The 23,435-nt window shown below is 30.3% G+C and overlaps 1 protein-coding gene across 1 annotated transcript in view; it reads left to right on the top strand.

The window, feature by feature from the left end:
• Positions 1 to 3,344: 3,344 nt before the first annotated feature.
• The window catches only part of LOC119606242 (echinoderm microtubule-associated protein-like CG42247), a gene marked incomplete at its 3' end in the record, with an annotated part of 103,545 nt that continues 83,454 nt past the window's right edge, over positions 3,345 to 23,435 (top strand). Inside the window, exon 1 of the mRNA XM_037959667.1 lies at positions 3,345 to 4,211. Within this exon, the coding sequence (XP_037815595.1) occupies positions 3,345 to 4,211 (867 nt within the window). The remainder of the gene's footprint in view (positions 4,212 to 23,435) is intronic.

Raw genomic sequence — 23,435 nt, forward strand, 5'->3', positions numbered from 1 at the left:
GTCATTAACCTTAAAAATATAAATTCTAAAAATATAAAAGAAATAAAACCCGCACAAACAAAAGCAACTAAAACAAAACCAACATTTTCTTTTAAACGTTTTCTTTTACTTTTAACATGTGTATGAGTTCGTATAAGTTTATACACATAGAAAAAAAGGATTTAAGTGAATGCGTGTGATAGTGTATGTGTGAGAAAAAAAGAAAGTATTCAACACATTTCCCCTTTAGGCAAGCAGCCATCCAAACCAATTTCTACGACATCCTTTTTAACTGAAAACGCAAACTGTGTTTTAATTATCAAACGCACAAAAGTGTCTTTGACTGTTGGCACAAAACTAAGACCGGGATCAAGATTAACAAGAAAAAATTTTTACTAGAATTTTATAAAAGAAACAAAAAAAAATTACAAAGCAACTAAAAATCAATTTTATAAAGCTAACTAAAAAGTAAAAGTTTATAAAAGATTATTAATAAAAATAAAGATTAAAATAATATCTTAAAATTGTCTAAAGTCAAGGATTTTTAAATATTAAGATTTAAATTTAAGATTTCAAAGGACCAACTCAGCACTTTAGGATAACGCACATAATCAAGGTAATTTTTGGAAAATATTTTAAGTTCAATTTTCTGTGTAAAAGTAAATACTTCAAAACAATTGATAAAAAACAAATTTCAAGAAAGTTTAGTAAAAAATAATTCTATACTGAAAGAAGGATTTTTGGTAAAAAAATTATTTCCTGGTCAAAAATTCGACCTTTTAGTAAAATAATTACATTTTCAGTAAAAAATTTTATTTTCAGTAAAATATTAGATTCTATTTCTGTTCTAGTTCTGTTTTAGTTATGTTTAGTTCTAGAACTGTTTCTAGTTCTGTTCTAGTTCTGTTCTAGTTCTGTTCTAGTTCTGTTCTAGTTCTGTTCTAGTTCTGTTCTAGTTCTGTTCTAGTTCTGTTCTAGTTCTGTTCTAGTTCTGTTCTAGTTCTGTTCTAGTTCTGTTCTAGTTCTGTTCTAGTTCTGTTCTAGTTTTGTTCTAGTTCTGTTCTAGTTCTGTTCTAGTTCTGTTCTAGTTCTGTTCTAGTTCTGTTCTAGTTCTGTTCTAGTTCTGTTCTAGTTCTGTTCTAGTTCTGTTCTAGTTCTGTTCTAGTTCTGTTCTAGTTCTGTTCTAGTTCTGTTCTAGTTCTGTTCTAGTTCTGTTCTAGTTCTGTTCTAGTTCTGTTCTAGTTCTGTTCTAGTTCTGTTCTAGTTCTGTTCTAGTTCTGTTCTAGTTCTGTTCTAGTTCTGTTCTAGTTCTGTTCTAGTTCTGTTCTAGTTCTGTTCTAGTTCTGTTCTAGTTCTGTTCTAGTTCTGTTCTAGTTCTGTTCTGTTCTAGTTCTGTTCTAGTTCTGTTCTAGTTCTGTTCTAGTTCTGTTCAGTTCTGTTCTAGTTCTGTTCTAGTTCTGTTCTAGTTCTGTTCTAGTTCTGTTCTAGTTCTGTTCTAGTTCTGTTCTAGTTCTGTTCTAGTTCTGTTCTAGTTCTGTTCTAGTTCTGTTCTAGTTCTGTTCTAGTTCTGTTCTAGTTCTGTTCTAGTTCTTTTCTAGTTCTGTTCTAGTTCTTTTCTATTTCTGTTCCTGTGTCTAGTTCTGTTCTAGTTCTGTTCTAGTTCTGTTCTAGTTCTGTTCTAGTTCTGTTCTAGTTCTGTTCTAGTTCTGTTCTAGTTCTGTTCTAGTTCTGTTCTAGTTCTGTTCTAGTTCTGTTCTAGTTCTGTTCTAGTTCTGTTCTAGTTCTTTTCTAGTTCTGTTCTAGTTCTGTTCTAGTTCTGTTCTAGTTCTGTTCTAGTTCTGTTCTGTTCTAGTTCTGTTCTGTTCTAGTTCTGTTCTGTTCTAGTTCTGTTCTAGTTCTGTTCTAGTTCTGTTCTAGTTCTGTTCTAGTTCTGTTCTAGTTCTGTTCTAGTTCTGTTCTAGTTCTGTTCTAGTTCTGTTCTAGTTCTGTTCTAGTTCTGTTCTAGTTCTGTTCTAGTTCTGTTCTAGTTCTGTTCTAGTTCTGTTCTAGTTCTGTTCTTGTTCTAGTTCATTTCTAGTTCTGTTCTAGTTCTGTTCTAGTTCTGTTCTAGTTCTGTTCTAGTTCTGTTCTAGTTCTGTTCTAGTTTAGTTCTGTTCTAGTTCTGTTCTAGTTCTGTTCTAGTTCTGTTCTAGTTCTTTCTAGTTCTGTTCTAGTTCTGTTCTAGTTCTGTTCCAGTTCTGTTCTAGTTCTGTTCTTGTTCTGTTCTGTTCTGTTCTAGTTCTGTTCTAGTTCTGTTCTAGTTCTGTTCTAGTTCTGTTCTAGTTCTGTTCTAGTTCTGTTCTAGTTCTGTTCTAGTTCTGTTCTAGTTCTGTTCTAGTTCTGTTCTATTTCTGTTCTAGTTCTGTTCTAGTTCTGTTCTAGTTCTGTTCTAGTTCCGTTCTAGTTTTGTTCTAGTTTTGTTCTAGTTTTGTTCTAGTTCTGTTCTAGTTCTGTTCTAGTTCTGTTCGAGTTCTGTTTTAGTTCTGTTCCTTTCAGTTCTTAAAGTAATAACACACATATGTTTATCGGGTCAGATTAACTTATCGTTAGAAATTTTTACTTTGGCCATACTTTGCGTATGATTAATATCAATTTCACGAAAATTGCTTATATGTTACTCATTCTACATTTTATGTTTTCCCATATACTCAATAGTTTTTCCTCACACTAATGAACCAATCTATTGCTCACATATTAACTGAAATATAAACAATCCGCAAAAAAATGTCTTAGTTTTTCATGAAAGTACAAAATACGTCCAAAAAAGGAAAGAACTAAACATTCATTAAAATTCCTTAAAAAGAACAAATATCACATATTCTCCCTTAAATTAACAAAAAAAGAAATAAAAAACAAAAACTGAATAAAAGCAAATAATTATAACGTTTAACTTTTATTTTGTGTTTTAATCCTTGGCAGTTTATTTTGGAAAAATTTTAACAGCAAAAATCAAGAAAGTCTGCACGAAAACTTTAAACGAAACTTTGTAGACTTAGCACACAACTCTAAAAACTCTACACAAAATAAGGTAACAACTATACTCTAAATATTGCAAGTAAATACTAGAAAAAAATAGAAACTAAACTTTAGCAACTTAAAAAAGTTTAACGTCAAAATCAAAAGAACGAAAGCTTTTAAGTTGAGTTTTAAGTTTTATTTTTCTTCACGTCGACATACGTCAACAACAAGAAGAAAATAAAATATAAACAAACAAAGAAATCTAGCAACAACAATAAAAAACAAGTTGTTGTTTTATAAGAAAAAGAACAAGAAGAAGTAGAAGAAGTGGTAGTGAAAGCAAAAATTAGCAGCGTTGGTAATAAAACATGTCCACCATAGAGGAGAACGAGGCACAGGGTGCTGCCACCAATACAACAAACAGCAACTTAGCTAACGAGCCCTCATCACTTATGGATGGCGGCAGAGTAACGCCACAACTTAGTACGGCTATACAACTCGACCGAGACGTTTCGCCAAATACGTCGCCAACGCAACCGTATGATGAGCTAAATTCAAACGCAACACCACAACAACCACATTTATTACAACAACAACAAAATAAAATTAATAACAATCAAACGGGAAATTATAACGGTCTTAATAGTAATCGCTCAAGTCCCCTGAAAAGCCTGAATAATACAAATTATTCCGATAACGAAGATGACTATGAGCTGCAGCGCAATGGAGGCGTAGGTGCTGCTGCAAATGATTATTGGTCTCAGCGCAACGGTGGTCTTGCTAATCAGTCGGGTCGCCAGAGTCGAACCGGTGCTAGTGGTGCAGCCACTCCCAATCAGCTGCAGCTACAATATCCGGACAATATGAGTGAGAATTCTGAACAACCACCGGTCCAACCTCTACAACGTTCAAAATCTAGACCAGAATTATCATCAAATGCCCATATAAATAGTGTTATGAGTGCGGCCAGTCGTTATTCGAATCTCTCGTATTGGAAGGCCAGACGTGTGGTATTCTATCGCAATGGCGATCCCTTCTTTCCGGGGGTAGAATTGCGTTTTCGTCCGGGTCGTGATATAACCTCACTGGAGAATTTACTTGATAAAATATCACCCAAAATAGATCTGCCACGTGGTGCTCGTTATGTTTTCTCCATGGATGGTGACCGCAAATATCATCTCGATGAACTGGAAGATGGTGCCTCCTATGTGGTTTCCTCCTTTAAAGCGTTTAAGGTAAGTTAAATAAAATTCTTTAAAAAATATTTCATCACCAAATTCTTATTTAGTTGTGTGAAAAAATATTCCTATTTTCAAACCCCCCAACAACAATTTCGAGAGTAGCCTTCACAGCTGTTTTTTGTTGTTGTGGTTATTTAAATGTAGTTCGTGCGAAATCAATAAAAATTTGAATATTTGACCCAAAAAAGCAGCAAGTGAAACCGAAATTAAGGTTTCCATTTATTTTCCACTTTTTATTTCATTTGTTTTTTTTTTTTTTTTGGTCAAATAAAATGTGATTTATAGAAACAAAAGAGAGAGCGTTAAAGTATTTCAGTAGCAAATTATTTATTTGTAATTGTAAAAAATTTTGGCTGACCAACATGCTAGCAAATAAAACCTTTAAGAAGCGAACCACCACCTTCATCAACACTTTCACTGGTTTTTATTGACCCCCCAACCTCAAACATAACACCAACAACTAAAACTCAATTCAACAATTAAACTCTCCTACACAAAGCAGCCACTTTAACAGAAAGTTAAATAGACATTTTGGGAATTTTCGAAACAGCAAAAGGAAATTTGATTCCTAGAATAAAGATTAAGGCAGGGAAATACAAATTGATTTCAGTTTAAACTTATCTTTAATATGTTCTTTATGTTTTGACCTTGACCTAGTTAAGAATGCAAAAATCAAAGTCATAGGAATGATTTTACGAAAGTTATTTCAAGTTCATTAGTTCTAGTTCAGTTCTAGTTCAGTTCTAGTTCAGTTCTAATTCAGTTCTAGTTCAGTTCTAGTTCAGTTCTAGTTCAGTTCTAGTTCAGTTCTAGTTCAGTTCTAGTTCAGTTCTAGTTCAGTTCTAGTTCAGTTCTAGTTCAGTTCTAGTTCAGTTCTAGTTCAGTTCTAGTTCTAGTCTAGTTCAGTCTAGTTCAGTTCTAGTTCAGTTCTAGTTCAGTTCTAGTTCAGTTCTAGTTCAGTTCTAGTTCAGTTCTAGTTCAGTTCTAGTTCAGTTCTAGTTCAGTTCTAGTTCAGTTCTAGTTCAGTTCTAGTTCAGTTCTAGTTCAGTTCTAGTTCAGTTCTAGTTCAGTTCTAGTTCAGTTCTAGTTCAGTCTAGTCAGTTCTAGTTCAGTTCTAGTTCAGTTCTAGTTCAGTTCTAGTTCAGTTCTAGTTCAGTTCTAGTTCAGTTCTAGTTCAGTTCTATTTCAGTTCTAGTTCAGTTCTAGTTCAGTTCTAGTTCTAGTTCAGTTCTAGTTCAGTTCTAGTTTCAGTTCTAGTTCAGTTCTAGTTCTAGTTCAGTTCTAGTTCAGTTCTAGTTCAGTTCTAGTTCAGTTCTAGTTCAGTTCTAGTTCAGTTCTAGTTCAGTTCTAGTTCAGTTCTAGTTCAGTTCTAGTTCAGTTCTAGTTCAGTTCTAGTTCAGTTCTAGTTCAGTTCTGTTCGAGTTCAGTTCTAGTTCAGTTCTAGTTCAGTTCTAGTCAGTTCTAGTTCAGTTCTAGTTCAGTTCTAGTCAGTTCTAGTAGTCTAGTTCAGTTCTAGTTCAGTTCTAGTTCAGTTCTAGTTCAGTTCTAGTTCAGTTCTAGTTCATTTCTAGGTCAGTTCTAGTTCAGTTCTAGTTCAGTTCTAGTTCAGTTCTGTTCAGTTCTAGTTCAGTTAGTCAGTTCTAGTTCAGAGTTCATTCAGTTCAGTTCTAGTTCAGTTTCTAGTTCAGTCAGTTCAGTTCTAGTTCAGTTCTAGTTCAGTTCTAAGTTCAGTTCTTCAGTTCTAGTTCAGTTCTAGTTCAGTTCTAGTCAGTTCTAGTTTCTAGTTCAGTTCTAGTTCAGTTCTAGTTCAGTTCTAGTTCAGTTCTAGTTCAGTTCTAGTTCAGTTCTAGTTCAGTTCTAGTTCAGTTCTAGTTCAGTTCTAGTTCAGTTCTAGTTCAGTTCTAGTTCAGTTCTAGTTCAGTTCTAGTTCAGTTCTAGTTCAGTTCTAGTTCAGTTCTAGTTCAGTTCTAGTTCAGTTCTAGTTCAGTTCTAGTTCAGTTCTAGTTCAGTTCTAGTTCCAAGTAAAACTAAATTTGCTGTTTTTGATGGAGAAGGAATGAAAAAATGATCTGGCATCTCTAAATGTCCATTTTTGCATGTCAATAGTGCGTTGTTGTTTATGTAAAAAAAGTTCCATTTTACGTAAACATTTATTCGTAAGTGTTTCTTTAGTTTTTCTTGAATGAAAGTAAAACCGTTTTCTTTTTTATTTCGCTTTTACACATTGCGAAAGCAAACTAAACTTCCTTTAGAACACGCAAAATCTAATAATTATACAATTGAGTAAATAGTATTTAATAAATACAACTTAAACCAAAGTAGGTCTCCGATTACGTAGAAAAGTGTTAGTATGTGTTCTTGTATATGTTGAAATTTTTTAAGAGAGTGAGTAAGTTATAGAGATGGAAGGAAGTGGAAGTTGTGTGACGCATATATGGGAAATTTTGATCTCAATTTTTTTAAGAGGGGCTTCGAGAGGGACTCTTTAGAGAAATTAGTTAATTTGAATAATAGGAATTCACAGACTAAGTTGAAACTAAGTATAAGGCCTTAAATTTAACTAAATAAAGTTTTTTAATCTTCATATGTTTTAATTTAAGAAATTTATATAGCTTTACTTACATTTCTGTTAAAGTACGTAAAATTTAAATCCAATTTTGGCCTCATTAAAGTTTGACTTGAGGCTGAAAAAAATGTTAAAAAATAATGATTAAAGAGATTTTAGTTAAAGATTTTTTAAACAAAATTGTTAAAATTATATCCATTTCTAATCCCAGTTTTATCTTCACTAGTAATATTTATATTTTTTTTCCATGTAAAGTTAACTTCATAAAAAAGTTCTCTTTACAAATAATCTACGCAAAAACCACATTGTGAAAATCTCTACTTTTCATAAAATATTAATAAGTTTTCCGCTATTTACTCTTGATTGTAAAAGAAAAACTCTTCAAAGAAAAATATAATAATAATTGAAAATTAAATCAAAACAAAACAAAAAACAATTTAACATACATTGTTTCAAAGTCAAAACAAACAGAAACTTTTCAGCGTGAATTCATATTAAATGCTCATTTTCACTTTTTTAACTGTAAATACTTCTCAACTACTACAACAATTACTCTATCATAAAGCAACAACTACCTTTATTATACTCTTCTTAACGTTATTAGCATTTGCTGTAGAGAAGGCAAAATATGGTTAAAATTATAAAAAACTGCAAAAACTAGAACAACAACTAGTACTTAATACCAACAACAACCACGACTTTAAAAGCTAGAAAAAAAAAGAGCAGCAATAGCAGAGAAAATGTGTAACGTAATTTTATTACAAATATTAGGTATTACTACTACTTCTTGGGTTACGACCAGCTCCTTTGGTTTTATTACCTATACAAGAACAACAACAACAAAGAGTATAGAACAAAATCCAAATTGAGCAACTTTGAGGAGAAAAAGGAGAATGTAAAAGGTTTGAAATTAAGAAACAAAAAAACACAATAAATTTTATTGGATGTAGGCAAAAATTTAAGGCCGTGAGGGATTAAGAGAGAATTACTTAAGAGGAAACTATAAATCTGGAAAGGAATAAATTTTAATAATAAAAGAAAAACTAGAAAGAGGTTGATGATTACCTAAAACTGATTTACAAAATGTAGAGATCTACAAATTAAAGTTTTGGGAACTTTAAATAAAGCTTAATTGGGACTTTAAACATAAATTAAAATTAAGCCTTTTTCGGACTTTAAACAAATCTTTAAATTAAATCGTGATAGGGATTGAATATGCGAAGCTTAATTGGAGCTAATGACAGGTCTTTAAATAAAGTTTAATTAAAGCTTCCAAGAAGAGCTTAAGTGGCATTATGAACTAAACTCTATATGAAACTTAATTGGGAGTTTAAACTGAAATTTAAATTAAGCTTAACTAGGACCAACAAATGAAGCTTTAAACGAAGTTTATATAGATCTTCTAATACAACTTAATTGGAGCTTTACACATAGCAAAAAATTTAATTTAATTAACTATAACACAATTAGAACTTTAGATAAGCTAAAGTTCTAATTCGAACTTTAAAATAAAGCTCAATTGTGATTACAGAGAAAGCTTAAACAAACATAAATGGAACTACAGAGAGAAGCTTCATTAGGACTAAGAAGAAAATTTAAATAAAGCTTAAATGAGACTGAATATATATCTTAAAATAAAGCTTAATTATTACTACAAAGAGAACTTCAAATGAAGCTTAATTGAGTCTAAATGAAAATATTGAAATAAAGCTTAATAGGGACACTAGAGAGAACTTCTACCGAAGTTTACTTGCGACTGAAAATGAAGCTTCAAATGAAGCTTAATTGGGATCACAGATAATATTACAAATGAAGCTCAATTGGAACTATAGAGAACTTTAAAAGAAGCTTAAATTAATATTGAAATAAAGCTTAATTGGGACTATAGAAAGAACTTTAAAAGAAGTTAATTTGAGGCTGAATATAGACCTTAGCTTAGTTGGATCACAAGAGCTTAATTACACAAATGAAACTTATTTAGGAGTAAGTAGAGAGCTTTAAACGTTGCTTAAAAGGAGCTAAATATAAATCTTAAAATGAAGCTTAGTTGATACTACAAAGAGAGCTTTAAAATTAGCGTCGTATATATAGGTCTTCAAATGAAGCTTAATTCTGACTATAAAGAAAGCTTTAAACGAAGCTTAATTGGAACTGATTATAGATCTGTAAATAAAGCTTAATTGAATCTATAAAGAGAGCTTTAGGAAAAGCTTAATTGAGATTAAATATAGATATTAGAATGAAGCTTAATTGATATCGTATGTAATTCTAACATATAAAGCTTAGTTAGTTAGTTAGTTCCAATGCAGGTTAATTAGGACTAAGTAGAGACTATAGACAAAAACTAAAACTTTATTGGGACTAACGATAGACCTGAAAACTAAACATAAAGCATTTAAATGAAGCATAATTGGGACTTCAAATTAAGCTTGATTGCTATTAATAGAGATACAATTTAACGAAGCTTTCCTGAAACATTATAAAGAGCTTTTAAAGAATCTTTATTTGAACTATAAAAAGCTTAATTCTGACCATAAAGAAAGCTTTAAACGAAGCTTAATTGGAACAGAATATAGATCTGTAAATAAAGCTTAATTGAATCTATAAAGAAAGCTTTAGGAAAAGTTTAATAGATACTAAATATAGATATTCGAATGAAGCTTAATTGAGATCGTATATAGTTATAACATATAAAGCTTAGTTATACAAATGAAGCTTAATTAGGACTAAGTTGAGACTATAGACAAAAAATAAAGCTTTATTGGGAATAACGATAGACCTGAAAACTAAACATAATGAATTTAAACGAAGCTTAATTGGGACTTCAAATTAAGCTTGATTGCTATTAATAGAGATACAATTTAACGAAGCTTTCCTGTCAAATTGGAACCGTTTATGGACTTCAAATATAGTTTAACTGGCATACCTTTTGCTGTAGTTATTTTAAGCTAATTTTTTACTTCTGCTATAATAATATTTTTTCCATAAAACTTTTAAAAGGTGTGAAAAGTAAATATAATTATTTCCGCCATAATTGTGTGTGCGAAAAAGGGATTAAAACCAAACAAAAAGAGCAAAAATATTTTAAAAAAGTGCATATGACCTGCAGCAGATTTAAACACCCAATATAAAGTTTGTGCTTTAAACAAAAGCTGTTGGCTTATAAAAGCCAACAGCACAGTTCACAAAAAAGTAACAACTACAACAGAAAACTACAGCAAAAACATTTTAACCAGCAGCACTTACACTTATAACCCCTTTAGCATGAGTAGCAATGAGTCCACGTATTTACTTGATAGTTTTACTTGATGGCTGAATGAATGAATGAGTGAACGTACGAATGAATGAATATATAGATGGATAAATGCCTGGTTGCCTTACTGGCTATGTTAGCTGCAGCAAACCACGTTTCAGAGGAGGCATTAAGGGGGGTTTAGTGTCAGAGTGGTTAGATGTCTGCATAGATATATTTATGGTAGAAAGTTTGTTTGTTTGTTTGTGTGTGTGTGAGTAACAGATACATTACACTGTATTGAAACTTAAACCAAACGTTGCCACTTTAATGTTGATCCATATCATGCCAACGTTAACCAAATAATATTAAGTTAACGGTGTTAGGAAGAAGGCAAACTAGCAACACATAACACCAGCACATGAGAAAGTTTGTAGAATGTGTGAGTAAAACATGAAAAGGCCAATTGCACTTTTAATGGTTTTACATTTGTCTAAGTGAACGAGAGAGAGAAAGTGAGAGAAAAAAGCAAAAACTATTACTAAAATAAAGAAAAATAAAGTGCAAGATATAAAAGACTTAAAACTGCAGTTAAAATATTACTTTGACTTAAAAGTAATGGAACAGAAATGATTATTTTAAAGGCAAAGGGATTAAAAAAACAAAAAACAGGATTTAAAAAAGACTTTATGTGTGGATTTTTTAATAAAATTAAATAATAATCTTGCAACTTATTTCCATGTTAACATCCAAACAACTCATTTATTACTAAAGCTTGAACTTTTATGTTTATAAATTAATTTATTACTCCAGCCAATAAACTGCATAATTAAACCGGAAATGTAATATCATCATGATTTGTTTCCTTTTTTTCGAATTTAATCACCCCTTTAAACTGTTGCTTTTGTTTTTGCACTACTCAACATGCTTCAACAATGTTGCATGTTGTGTTAAGTCAAAAAGCTAATCAATTGGCGATTATGTATCTCACTTTATACAACTTGAGTTAAAAAGTTTTATGCAAAAATACTATAAACTACTATTCAACACTTTTTGCTCAACACAACAACAACAACAGCAGCAATAACAACAACAACAAAGTTTTGAAAAGTGTCTGAAAACGAATGAAAATTATACAAAGTCACGTTTTTATAGATTCACTTAAAGTTAATAGAAGAAATTATTTTTAGATCAGCAAAAGAAAAAAAGAGCAAAAAGTTACTAACTGTAATGTTTTAAGTAGATAAAATGTGTAGGACTATAGATATGTAATTAGGTTTAGATAAAGTTAAGCAAAAGTTGCAAAATGATATGCAATTGTTAGAGGCTTAATAAGTTTTAAAGGATTATAGCAAAGGATATACAGGATTAAAAGTTTTAAATTGAACTCAGGCTATATTTAAACTAGAGATTGGAATTCATTGAAGCTTCATTGAAAGCTCTAACTTAAATTAAGCTTATTTGAAAATTAAACTTAATTTGAAGTCAATATAGAGCTTTAGGCTAAAGTTTTATCATAGTCTAGATTTAAAGCTCAAAGAAGCTTAATATATACCATCAAAGGATGTCTTATTGGGATGTTAAAAAGAAGCTTAATTTGAAAGTTCTAACTCAAATTAAGCTTATTTGAAAATTATGCTTAATTTGAATCCAATATAGAGCTTTAGCAAAAGTTTTATCATAGTCTTAATATATACCATTAAAAGATGTCTCATTGAGTTCTTCATAAGAAGCTTAATTTGAGCTATAGATACACCAACAAATGAAGCTTAATTAAGCCTTAAAAAAAGTTTTGAATTAAGCTGAATTGGAAGTATTAAGAAAAGCTTAATCAGACATCTTCAGACATATAAAAAACTATGATTTAATGAAGCTTAATTAGGTCTCTAGAAATAGAAATCTTGAAATGAAAATTTATTGGGATTATAGATAGAAGTTCAAATAAAGCTTAATTGGAACTTTAGGCCGAATATTAAAGAAACTTAATTGGGGTAATAGAAACTCATTTAAATGGAGTGTAAAAGAAGCTTAATTTGAACTTTAGACCGAGCATTAAAATAAACTTAATTGGAGTAATAGACACCCATTTACATGAAGCTTAATCGTAGGCTATTGATAATCTCTAAACAAAGCTTATTTACAGCCACAGGCAGACTATCAACTAAAGCTTAATTGGCGCTATAGACTCAGCTCTAGATAGACCTTTAAACGATGTTTTATTAGGGTTACAAATGAGGCTTAATTGGAACTATAGATAAACAAACGAAGCTTAATTATATATATAGCGAAAGCTTTAAATTAAGCTTTTAAGGAAGTCTGATTAAGATTTTTAAACCCAGCTTATTAGGATCTACAGACAAGTCAACAAAAGAAGCTTAATTGAGATAAATAGACAGCTTTAAATTAAGCTTTTAAGGAAGTCAACAAAAGAAGCTTAATTGAGATAAAGAGAAAGTTTTAAATTAAGCTTTTAACGAAGTCTAATAGGAATCTTTTATTAATGCTTTTTTGGAACTACTGATAAACCAACAAATGAAACTTAGTTGGGCATAATTGCAATGGGTTTAAATAAAGCTTAAGTGGGACTAGTTATTGTGCTTAAATAAAGCTTTGCGGAGTCTTTAGTTAGATATTTCAACAAATCTTAATTGGAACATAATATGGGTCATTAAATGATCGATATTATGGGAATTACAAAAAGATTAAAAATAAAGCTTTACTAGACCATAGAGAGTGTTTTAATTTAAGCTTAATTAGGACAAAGAAAATACCCTAAAACGTAGATTAATTAGGGCTATAGACAGAGCTTCATTGAAAGCTCAATTTGACCATAGAGAGCAAAGATAGGGTCTTTTCTAAACGTAGCTTAATTAGGGCTTTAGACAGAGCTTCATATGAAAAATAATAAAGCTTATGGAAAAGCTTTTGAAAACAGATTTAATTGTAGCTGTTTCCGGGTATCCAGTAAAAGCTTAGTTGCAAGATCAATAATAAAAGCTTAAATAAAACACATTTTAAATTTTGCTTTTTTAAGATCTTTTAAGTATATTAACAGACATTTAAAAGAAGCTTAATTGGGAATAGGAACACATTCACAAATAAAGCTTTAAAGAAGTTTTCTTTAAGCTTTGTACTGTAGAATTTCTCTTTAATGATATAAAATACAATGTTTTTCCCCCTAAAGGTTAAACCTCTTTTATAAACATTTCTTTTGTAATTAATTTTTCCCCCATTATTTAATTAAGCTGTAAAGTTTTACTCGTTAAATAGTAAATGTTGTTAATATTTAAATATTTCTCTTTAAATAAATATCAATAATTTATAAATTATTTAAATATTATACTTCAATTTTAATATTTTTTATTCATAAATTTAAATACATGTAATCAATTATTTTACCATTTAATGTACATTTTCCAATTGAATAAATAAATTGACGGATTTTGGTTTGGTTGAGTTGTTATTATAATTTTTTTCCTTAACTGGCTACCTCCTCTCTCTCTCTCTCCCCCAACAAAAACCCTTTTCCCTAAGAGACCCTTTAAACTAGCTTTTGTTGTCCCATAGCTGGTGGTATATTTAACAATTATTCATTTATGCACTTATTGATATGTAAAGTAGGTTTTAAAAATGTTTAATCATCATAAGTTTTTTATCATCAACACCATCATCAACATCAGCAATAGCAGCAACAAAAACATGAACATCATCGTCATATTTAATAAATAAATTATAAAATAATTTAAAAATCGTGTAAAGCCCTCGACCACATATATAATATTAAAATAATGAAAGTAAGAGAGTAAACAGTAAGGATAATACAACTAAAGGAAGCAAAATTCTAAAAAATTAAATGTTAACCGTAAATATCTCCGTTATAAACCAATATTAGTAACTATTTTATTACTATTTAAAACACCTATTCAAATGCTCTTCACTGTTGTTGTGAGCCTGGCAAAGTAACATTTTATGTCATGTAAACATGTATTCTTGTTTTACACATACACACTCACCATTTTTATATTTTTATATTTTTTTTTTTTGTATGTTGTAGTATTGCTCTATAAAACACGTTTACATCAACATTAATGTGACCATATTTTTCATATAAAATGACAGTTTAATTAATTGCTAAAAATGTTATAGTTTTGTTGTTGCTGTTTGTTTGCTGCTGCTGGTTTTTTGGTTTTTATTTCAACAATTGTTGTGTTATGGCTGCTGTAGGTTTTCGCTTGTTATTCTGTTGTTTTTATTATAATTTTTATTTCAATTGTTACTATTTGAACTTAATCTTTTACACTCGTATTTAGTATAATTGTTGTACTAAAGTGATGTATTAAATTATTATTATGAGTGTTTTTGTTGTAATAAATACGAGTAAAAGTGCATTTGTTGGGTGTTATTTTACAATAAAGTTAATGATTTAAAGAGTCTGTAAAAGGCAAAAGTAAAAGGAAAAGTAGTAAAAAGAAGCACAATAAAAAAATATTTTGTGATGAATTTTGCAAAATGTTAAAAACTTTTTCAGATCTAGTTCTCGTTCAGTTCTAGTTCAGTTCTAGTTCAGTTCTAGTTCAGTTCTAGTTCAGTTCTAGTTCAGTTCTAGTTCAGTTCTAGTTCAGTTCTAGTTCAGTTCTAGTTCAGTTCTAGTTCAGTTCTAGTTCAGTTCTAGTTCAGTTCTAGTTCAGTTCTAGTTCAGTTCTAGTTCAGTTCTAGTTCAGTTCTAGTTCAGTTCTAGTTCAGTTCTAGTTCAGTTCTAGTTCAGTTCTAGTTCAGTTCTAGTTCAGTTCTAGTTCAGTTCTAGTTCAGTTCTAGTTCAGTTCAGTTCAGTTTTAGTTCAGTTCTAGTTCAGTTCTAGTTCAGTTCTAGTTCAGTTCTAGTTCAGTTCTAGTTCAGTTCTAGTTCAGTTCTAGTTCAGTTCTAGTTCAGTTCTAGTTCAGTTCTAGTTCAGTTCTAGTTCAGTTCTAGTTCAGTTCTAGTTCAGTTCTAGTTCAGTTCTAGTTCAGTTCTAGTTCAGTTCTAGTTCAGTTCTAGTTCAGTCCTAGTTCAGTTCTAGTTCAGTTCTAGTTCAGGTCTAGTTCAGTTCTAGTTCAGTTCTAGTTCAGTTCTAGTTCAGTTCTAGTTCAGTTCTCGTTCAGTTCTAGTTCAGTTCTAGTTCACTTCAAGTTTTGTTCAATTTCAGTTCAGTTTCAGACTATTTTATTGCAATTTTAAAAGTGTGCTTTTAAATTTCATTCTTTTCAAATTTAAATCATTTACTAGCATTCAGTCTCTCGGTTACCATTTAATTTTTTCTCCACAGGTGATTATCCTTTGTTAACACATGTTTGGCAATTTAATAGCATACTTTTTGGCTCAACTTAACATTTCTTATTTATAACATAATTTGCTTTAACAATAATAACAACAAAAACTACAACCAGCTGATTTTTTGCAGTTAAAGCAATTTAGTATTCAGTTAAAGCAAAAATTTCCTAGACTAAAGATAAACTACAATAATAGCAAAAAGATGTAAAAAAAAAAACACAAAAAAAATAAATCTTATATTTCCAATTTTCTAAATTTGCAAACATTTTCAAATTACTATGAATGTCTAACTAAAATTTTTGATTGTGTGTGTTCTGCTTTTTCGAATAATATTAGTTTCTCTTTTATGCTTATTTTTCCCAATTTTTTTTCTTTTTGTAGTCACATGGCTGAATGCAAAAGCTCTGATGATGATGATGCTTAGAATAACAATACACATACACACACATATATATAGAGATATACTAATGTATACAAATATTAAGTTTGTATACAAACACACATCCACCCGTACATATGTTCATATGTTATATACATATGTATGTGTGCTTGTAGTCTCTACAAACAACTAAAAATATGCAATATCAATGTTGCACAAATATCTTTCATTCTTGCTTCTATGTATTTTTACTGTCTGGTTGCTAGATTATCCCAAACATGGAAAATTTGTTAGTTTTTTTTTCAATTTTATTTTTCTCTGGAATATTTTTGCTTTAGACATATAGACATTCATATGAGACTAAATATTGTCTATGTATGTTTGTGTAAAAGTGTATGCGTTTTTCTAACAAATGCACAATTTTATTAGAATTTTTTTCATATCCATACGTACAAGTACACATACTTATACACAAGCAAAAAGAAAACTACTAACTATTTGTATATTTTACATACAATTTAAATTTTACTAAAAGACAGATCAAATGTTAACAGAATCAAAGTTGTTGCTGCTGCATCCATAAAAGCAACTAAAACTACTTAATGTTGTCGTATAATAAATAAACATATAAATATTTGTCTAAAACAGAATTCTCGAGCAGGATTCAAACAGCTACAGCAATATACAATACAAACATATAAACAGGATTAAAAAAAAACTACAAAAATGAAAGAAAATCATTGCAGTTGAGACCAATTTGTTGAATGAAATTGAATGAAAAATGAAATATTAAATTTTCTTTAATGTAATTTATTTTAAAAGAATATTTTCTTTTTAATGACAATTTTAATTGAGTGATGAACGTAACATGTATGATGCCGAAATGATAAATTTAGTTTAGGAAGAGCTATTAGATGTTTTGAATTTGTTTCTTTTTTATTTAATAAATCAAATTATAAATATTTTTTAATAAATTGTTGCAACTGAAGCAGAACTGAACTAGAACTGAACTAGAACTGAACTAGAACTGAACTAGAACTGAACTAGAACTGAACTAGAACTGAACTAGAACTGAACTAGAACTGAACTAGAACTGAACTAGAACTGAACTAGAACTGAACTAGAACTGAACTAGAACTGAACTAGAACTGAACTAGAACTGAACTAGAACTGAACTAGAACTGAACTAGAACTGAACTAGAACTGAACTAGAACTGAACTAGAACTGAACTAGAACTGAACTAGAACTGAACCAGAACTGAACTAGAACTAAAAAACACAAAAATTAAACAACTTTCGAAAGTAAATTTTTTTTGTTATGTATATTTTAAATATTTCTTTAGTCATAAATACTCTTTTGTGCATGAACGCAATGTACCCCTTAATATTTTTACAAAATAAAAAAAAATTAAACGAATGCATTGAACGGACGAATGAATAAAATGAGTGAGTTCAGTTTTAACCGTGTATTCACGGCTGAGTAAACGCGTACATGTCATAATACATTTAAGAAGGGAAAAAAACAATTTGGCGTTTTTTCCCACAACTCAAATCATTTTTAACTTTTTTTTGTTAATGTTAAATTCATCATCATTTGCGTGTATATTGTTTGAGTCGAGCCCCACATGATGATGTGAAAGAAATTCTAGACATTTTTTTTGTGTTTATTTCTCTGTGCAACATTTAAAATAAATGGGGAAAAAATCAGTGTGGTCTACTTTTAGGAGGGCCTGAAGTGAAAGTAAGTGAGTGTGTCACGGCTACAAGAACATATTGTGCATTTTTTTGAAAAATTGTTGCTGCCGTTTTTTTTTTTTTTGCTACATTTTTGTATTTTTGTTTAAAACCAATTGTGTTAACCTTAATTTGCATATTAGCTTAAGTGATTGCTGGCCATTACAATATTTTTTTATACTTTTTCTTTGCTTTAAAGTTTTTTGTTCATTGTGCCATTGCCAACCGGATTTTTAAGGAGGAGTTTGTTGAGGTTTGTTGGAGCCATTAATTTGAAACAGATTTATTGGATTTTATTTTTTCATTTTTTTTCTTTGTCTCGTATTATTACACTTCCTTTTTGGGTAGGGCAATTTATTATTGTTGTTGTTATTGTTATTTGCTATTGTTATGCATCCTTTGTAAAGGATTTTATAATTTGTCATTTGTTTAATAACCAAACAGCAGCGTATAAATGATAAGAGTCCATTTGTGTTAAATGTTTCCGTTTAATTAATTGAAATAAATGTAAAGCTGTTAGTCATTTAATAACAAAAAATACAAATACAACTTTTTCAAGTAGCAATTGTATTGAATAGGAAGTAAACACATTTTATTGAATTACCTCAGGATGTCCATACTCATAATCTTGTGAATTTTTTTCTTCTTGTACACTTGCCAACATTTGAGATTATTCCCAAGAAAAGCAAAAAGAAATAAGGAATATTATACAGTCCATTTAACTTTGAGGACTAGTTAGACAGATGATAAGTATTTTGTAGGTAATTTTTCCTTGTTATCGTAATTGTTCAAGACGTATACGTAATAAATAATTGGGAGGCTATTTATAATAGTAATTATACGCCCTGTTTAACTTGGGAAGATGTAACTTAATATTTAGAAGAATGCGAAGAAAATTCTTAGATAAAGAGCAATATGAACAATTAAGAAATTATAGTCGGGCGAAGCCGACCATATAATACCCTACACCTGTTACAAAAATAAAAAGTGATTTAGTTTTCATAATGAAGTATTTAAGTCGAATTTTACGTTGTCTCAGATATACTTAAGCCATTTATTCTGGAATAAAATTGTGTCATTTAAGTCAAATTTTGAAGGGGGCTTTTTATAGGGGCTAGGGTCAAATGAGGCCCTATAATTATAAAATTTATATTTATTTTATTATTATAATTTATTATTATAAATTAAGGCTAATATAGAAGTTGGTTTTACAGCTTTTTGTCGAGATAGGAGTATATTAAGCATAATTAAGAACTTAAAAGGCCTATTCAGCGGGTTCAGTTGTATGGGGGCTAAGTGAAATAATGGACCGATGTTAACCATTTTCAATACGCTTCGTTTCCGGTACCATAGAAGATCATGTACCAAATTTCATTGAATTATCTCCAAAATTGCGACCTGTAGTTTGATTACAAGGTTTACAAGCCCTATTCGGGGGTTCAGTTGTATGGGGGCTAGATAAAATAATGAAGCGATCTTAACCATTTTCAATAGGCTTCGTCCCTGGGATAACCGAAGATCATGTACCAAATTTCATTGAATTATCTTCAAAATTGCGACCTGAATTTGATTACAAGTTTTTTGAGAGAAAACATAAAAGTCCATTTTCTGGCTAAACTAGAAGAGATAGAGCAAAAGAATAAAAATATGTGATCACTTATATCCTACTAAATTTTGATTTTATGAGGGAAAACATAAAAGTCCATTTTCTGACTAAACAAGAAGAGATAGGAGCAAAAAATTAAAATCTGTGATCACTTTTATTTCCTACCAAAACTCGATTTTTTTAATGAAAACATAAATGTCTATTTTCTGGCTAAATTAGAAGAGATAGGAAAAAATTTAAAATCTGTGATCACTTCCAAATCCTACCAAAACTTTATTTTTTGGGTGAAAACATAAAAGTCCATTTTCTGGCTAAACTAGAAGAGATAGGAGCAAAATAATGATAATCTGTGATCATTTCTAAATCCTAAATTAAGATTTTTTGAGGGAAAACATAAAAGTCCATTTTCTGGCTAAACTAGAAGAGATTGGAGCAAAAGAATGAAAATTTGTGATCACTTCTAAATCCTACCAAAACTCGATTTTTTGAGTGAAAACATAAAAGTCCATTTTCTGGCTAAACTAAAAAAGATAGGAGCAAAAAAAAAAGTCCATTTTCTGGCTAAATTAGAAAAGATAGGAGCAAAAGGAAGAAAATCTGTGATCACTTCTAAATCCTATTAAACTTTGAATTTTTGAGTGAAAACATAAAAGTCCATTTTCTGGCTAAACTAGAAGAGATAGGAGCAAATGAAAATCTGTGATCACTTCTAAATCCTACCAAAACTCGATTTTTTGAGTGAAAACATAAAAGTCCATTTTCTGGCTAAACTAAAAAAGATAGGAGCAAAAAAAAAGCCCATTTTCTGGCTAAATTAGAAAAGATAGGAGCAAAAGGAAGAAAATCTGTGATCACTTCTAAATCCTATTAAACTTTGAATTTTTGAGTGAAAACATAAAAGTCCATTTTCTGGCTAAACTAGAAGAGATAGGAGCAAATGAGAATCTGTGATCACTTCTAAATCCTACCAAAACTCGATTTTTTGAGTGAAAACATAAAAGTCCATTTTCTGGCTAAACTAGAAGAGATAGGAGCAAAAGACTGAAAATCTGTGATCACTGTTATTTCCTTCCAAAATTCGATTTTTTTAGTGAAAACATAAAAGTCCATTTTCTGGCTAAACTAGCAGAGATAGGAGCAAAAGAATGATAATCTGTGATCACTTCTTAATCCTACCAAAACTCGATTTTTTGAGGGAAAACATAAAAGTCCATTTTCTGGCTAAACTAGAAGAGATAGGAGCAAAAGAATTAAAATCTGTGATCACTTTTATTTCCTACCAAAATTCGATTTTTTGAGTGAAAACATAAAAGTCCATTTTCTGGCTAAACTAGAAGAGATAGGAGCAAAAGAATGATAATCTGTGATCACTTTTATTTCTTACCAAAACTCGATTTTTTGAGTGAAAACATAAAAGTCCATTTTCTGGCCAAACTAGAAGAGATAGGTGCAAAAGAATGAAAATCTGTGATCACTTTTGTTTCCTACCAAAACTCCATTTTTTGGTGAAAACATAAAAATCCATTTTTTGAGTGAAAACATAAAAGTCCATTTTCTGGCTAAACTAGAAGAGATAGGAACAAAAGAATGAAAATCTGTGATCACTTTTATTTCCTACCAAAATTCGATTTTTTGAGTGAAAACATAAAAGTCCATTTTCTGGCTAAACTAGAAGAGATAGGGGCAACAGAATAAAAATCTGTGATCACTTTTATTTCCTACCAAAATTCAATTTTTTGATTGAAAACATAAAAGTCCATTTTGTGGTTAAACTAGAAGAGATAGGAGCAAATTAATGATAATCTGTGATCACTTTTGTTTCCTACCAAAATTCGATTTTTTGAGTGAAAACATAAAAGTCCATTTTGTGGCTAAACTAGAAGAGATAGGAGCAAATTAATGAAAATCTGTGATCACTTTTACTTCCTACCAAAACTCGATTTTTTGAGTGAAAACATAAAAGTTCTTTTTCCATAAACTAGAAGAGATAGGAGCAAAAGAATGAAAATCTGTGATCACTTCTAAATCCTACCAAAACTCGATTTTTTTAGGGAAAACATAAAAGTCCATTTTCTGGCTAAACTAGAAGAGATAGGAGCAAAAGAATGATAATCTGTGATCACTTTTAAATCCTACCAAAACTCGATTTTTTGAGTGAAAACATAAAAGTTCTTTTTCCATAAACTAGAAGAGATAGGAGCAAAAGAATGAAAATCTGTGATCACTTCTAAATCCTACCAAAACTCAATTTTTTAGGGAAAACATAAAAGTCCATTTTCTGGCTAAACTAGAAGAGATAGGAGCAAAAGAATGAAAATCTGTGATCACTTTATTTCCTACCAAATTTCGATTTTTTGAGTGAAAACATAAAAGTCCATTTTCTGGCTAAACTAGAAGATATAGGAGCAAAAGAATGATAATCTGTGATCACTTTTAAATCCTACCAAAACTCGATTTTTTGAGTGAAAACATAAAAGTCCATTTCCTGGCTAAACTAGAAGAGATAGGAGCAAAAGAATGATAATCTGTGATCACTTCTAAGTCCTACCAAAACTCGATTTTTTGAGTGAAAACATAACAGTCCATTTTCTGGCTAAACTAGAAGAGATAAGAGCAAAAGAATGAAAATCTGTGATCACTTTTGTACCAAAACTCGATTTTTTGAGTGAAAACATAAAAGTTCATTTTCCATAAACTAGAAGAGATAGGAGCAAAAGAATGAAAATCTGTGATCACTTCTAAATCCTACCAAAACTCGATTTTTTTAGGGAAAACATAAAAGTCCATTTTCTGGCTAAACTAGAAGAGATAGGAGCAAAAGAATGAAAATCTGTGATCACTTTATTTCCTACCAAATTTCGATTTTTTGAGTGAAAACATAAAAGTCCATTTTCTGGCTAAACTAGAAGAGATAGGAGCAAAAGAATGATAATCTGTGATCACTTTTAAATCCTACCAAAACTCGATTTTTTGAGTGAAAACATAAAAGTCCATTTTCTGGCTAAACTAGAAGAGATAGGAGCAAAAGAATGATAATCTGTGATCACTTCTAAATCCTACCAAAACTCGATTTTTTGAGTGAAAACATAAAAGTCCATTTTGTGGCTAAACTAGAAGAGATAGGAGCAAAAGAATGATAATCTGTGATCACTTTTATTTCCTACCAAAATTCGATTTTTTGAGTGAAAACATAAAAGTCCATTTTCTGGCTAAACTAGAAGAGATAGGAGCAAAAGAATGAAAATCTGTGATCACTTTTATTTCCTACCAAAATTCGATTTTTTGAGTGAAAACATAAAAGTCCATTTCCTGGCTAAACTAGAAGAGATAGGAGCAAAAGAATGATAATCTGTGATCACTTTTATTTCCTACCAAAATTTCGGTTTGTTTGAGTGAAAACATAAAAGTCCATTTTCTGGCTAAACTAAAAGAGATAGGAGCAAAAGAATGATAATCTGTGATCACTTCTAAATCCTACCAAAACTCGATTTTTTGAGTGAAAACATAAAAGTCCATTTTCTGGCTAAAATAGAAGAGATAGGAGCAAAAGAATGATAATCTGTGATCACTTTTATTTCCAGCCAAAACTCGATTTTTTGAGTGAGAACATAAAAGACCATTTTCTGGCTAAACTAGAAGAGATAGGAGCAAAAGAATGAAAATCTGTGATCACTTTTATTTCCAGCCAAAACTCGATTTTTTGAGTGAGAACATAAAAGTCCATTTTCTGGCTAAACTAGAAGAGATAGGAGCAAAAGAATGAAAATCTGTGATCACTTTATTTCCTACCAAATTTCGATTTTTTGAGTGAAAACATAAAAGTCCATTTTCTGGCTAAACTAGAAGAGATAGGAGCAAAAGAATGATAATCTGTGATCACTTTTATTTCCTACCAAATTTCGATTTTTTTAGTGAAAACATAAAAGAATGAAAATCTGTGATCACTTTTATTTCCTACCAAATTTCGATTTTTAAGTGAAAACATAAAAGTCCATTTTCTGGCTAAACTAGAAGAGATAGGAGCAAAAGAATGATAATCTGTGATCACTTCTAAATCCTACCAAAATTCGGTTTTTTGAGTGAAAACATAAAAGTCCATTTTCTGGCTAAACTAGAAGAGATAGGAGCAAAAGAATGAAAATCTGTGATCACTTTTATTTCCTACCGAAACTCGATTTTTTGAGTGAAAACATAAAAGTCCATTTTCTGGCTAAACTAGAAGAGATAGGAGCAAAAGAATGAAAATCTGTGATCACTTTTATTTCCTACCGAAACTCGATTTTTTGAGTGAAAACATAAAAGTCCATTTTCTGGCTAAACTAGAAGAGATAGAAGCAAAAGAATGATAATCTGTGATCACTTTTATTTCCTACCAAAATTCGATTTTTTGAGGG

This window comes from Lucilia sericata, unplaced genomic scaffold, assembly GCF_015586225.1.
Source record: "Lucilia sericata isolate MDLA Ls3-8-SP2 unplaced genomic scaffold, ASM1558622v1 Contig000563F_arrow, whole genome shotgun sequence".
NCBI classification, from domain to species: domain Eukaryota; kingdom Metazoa; phylum Arthropoda; class Insecta; order Diptera; family Calliphoridae; genus Lucilia; species Lucilia sericata.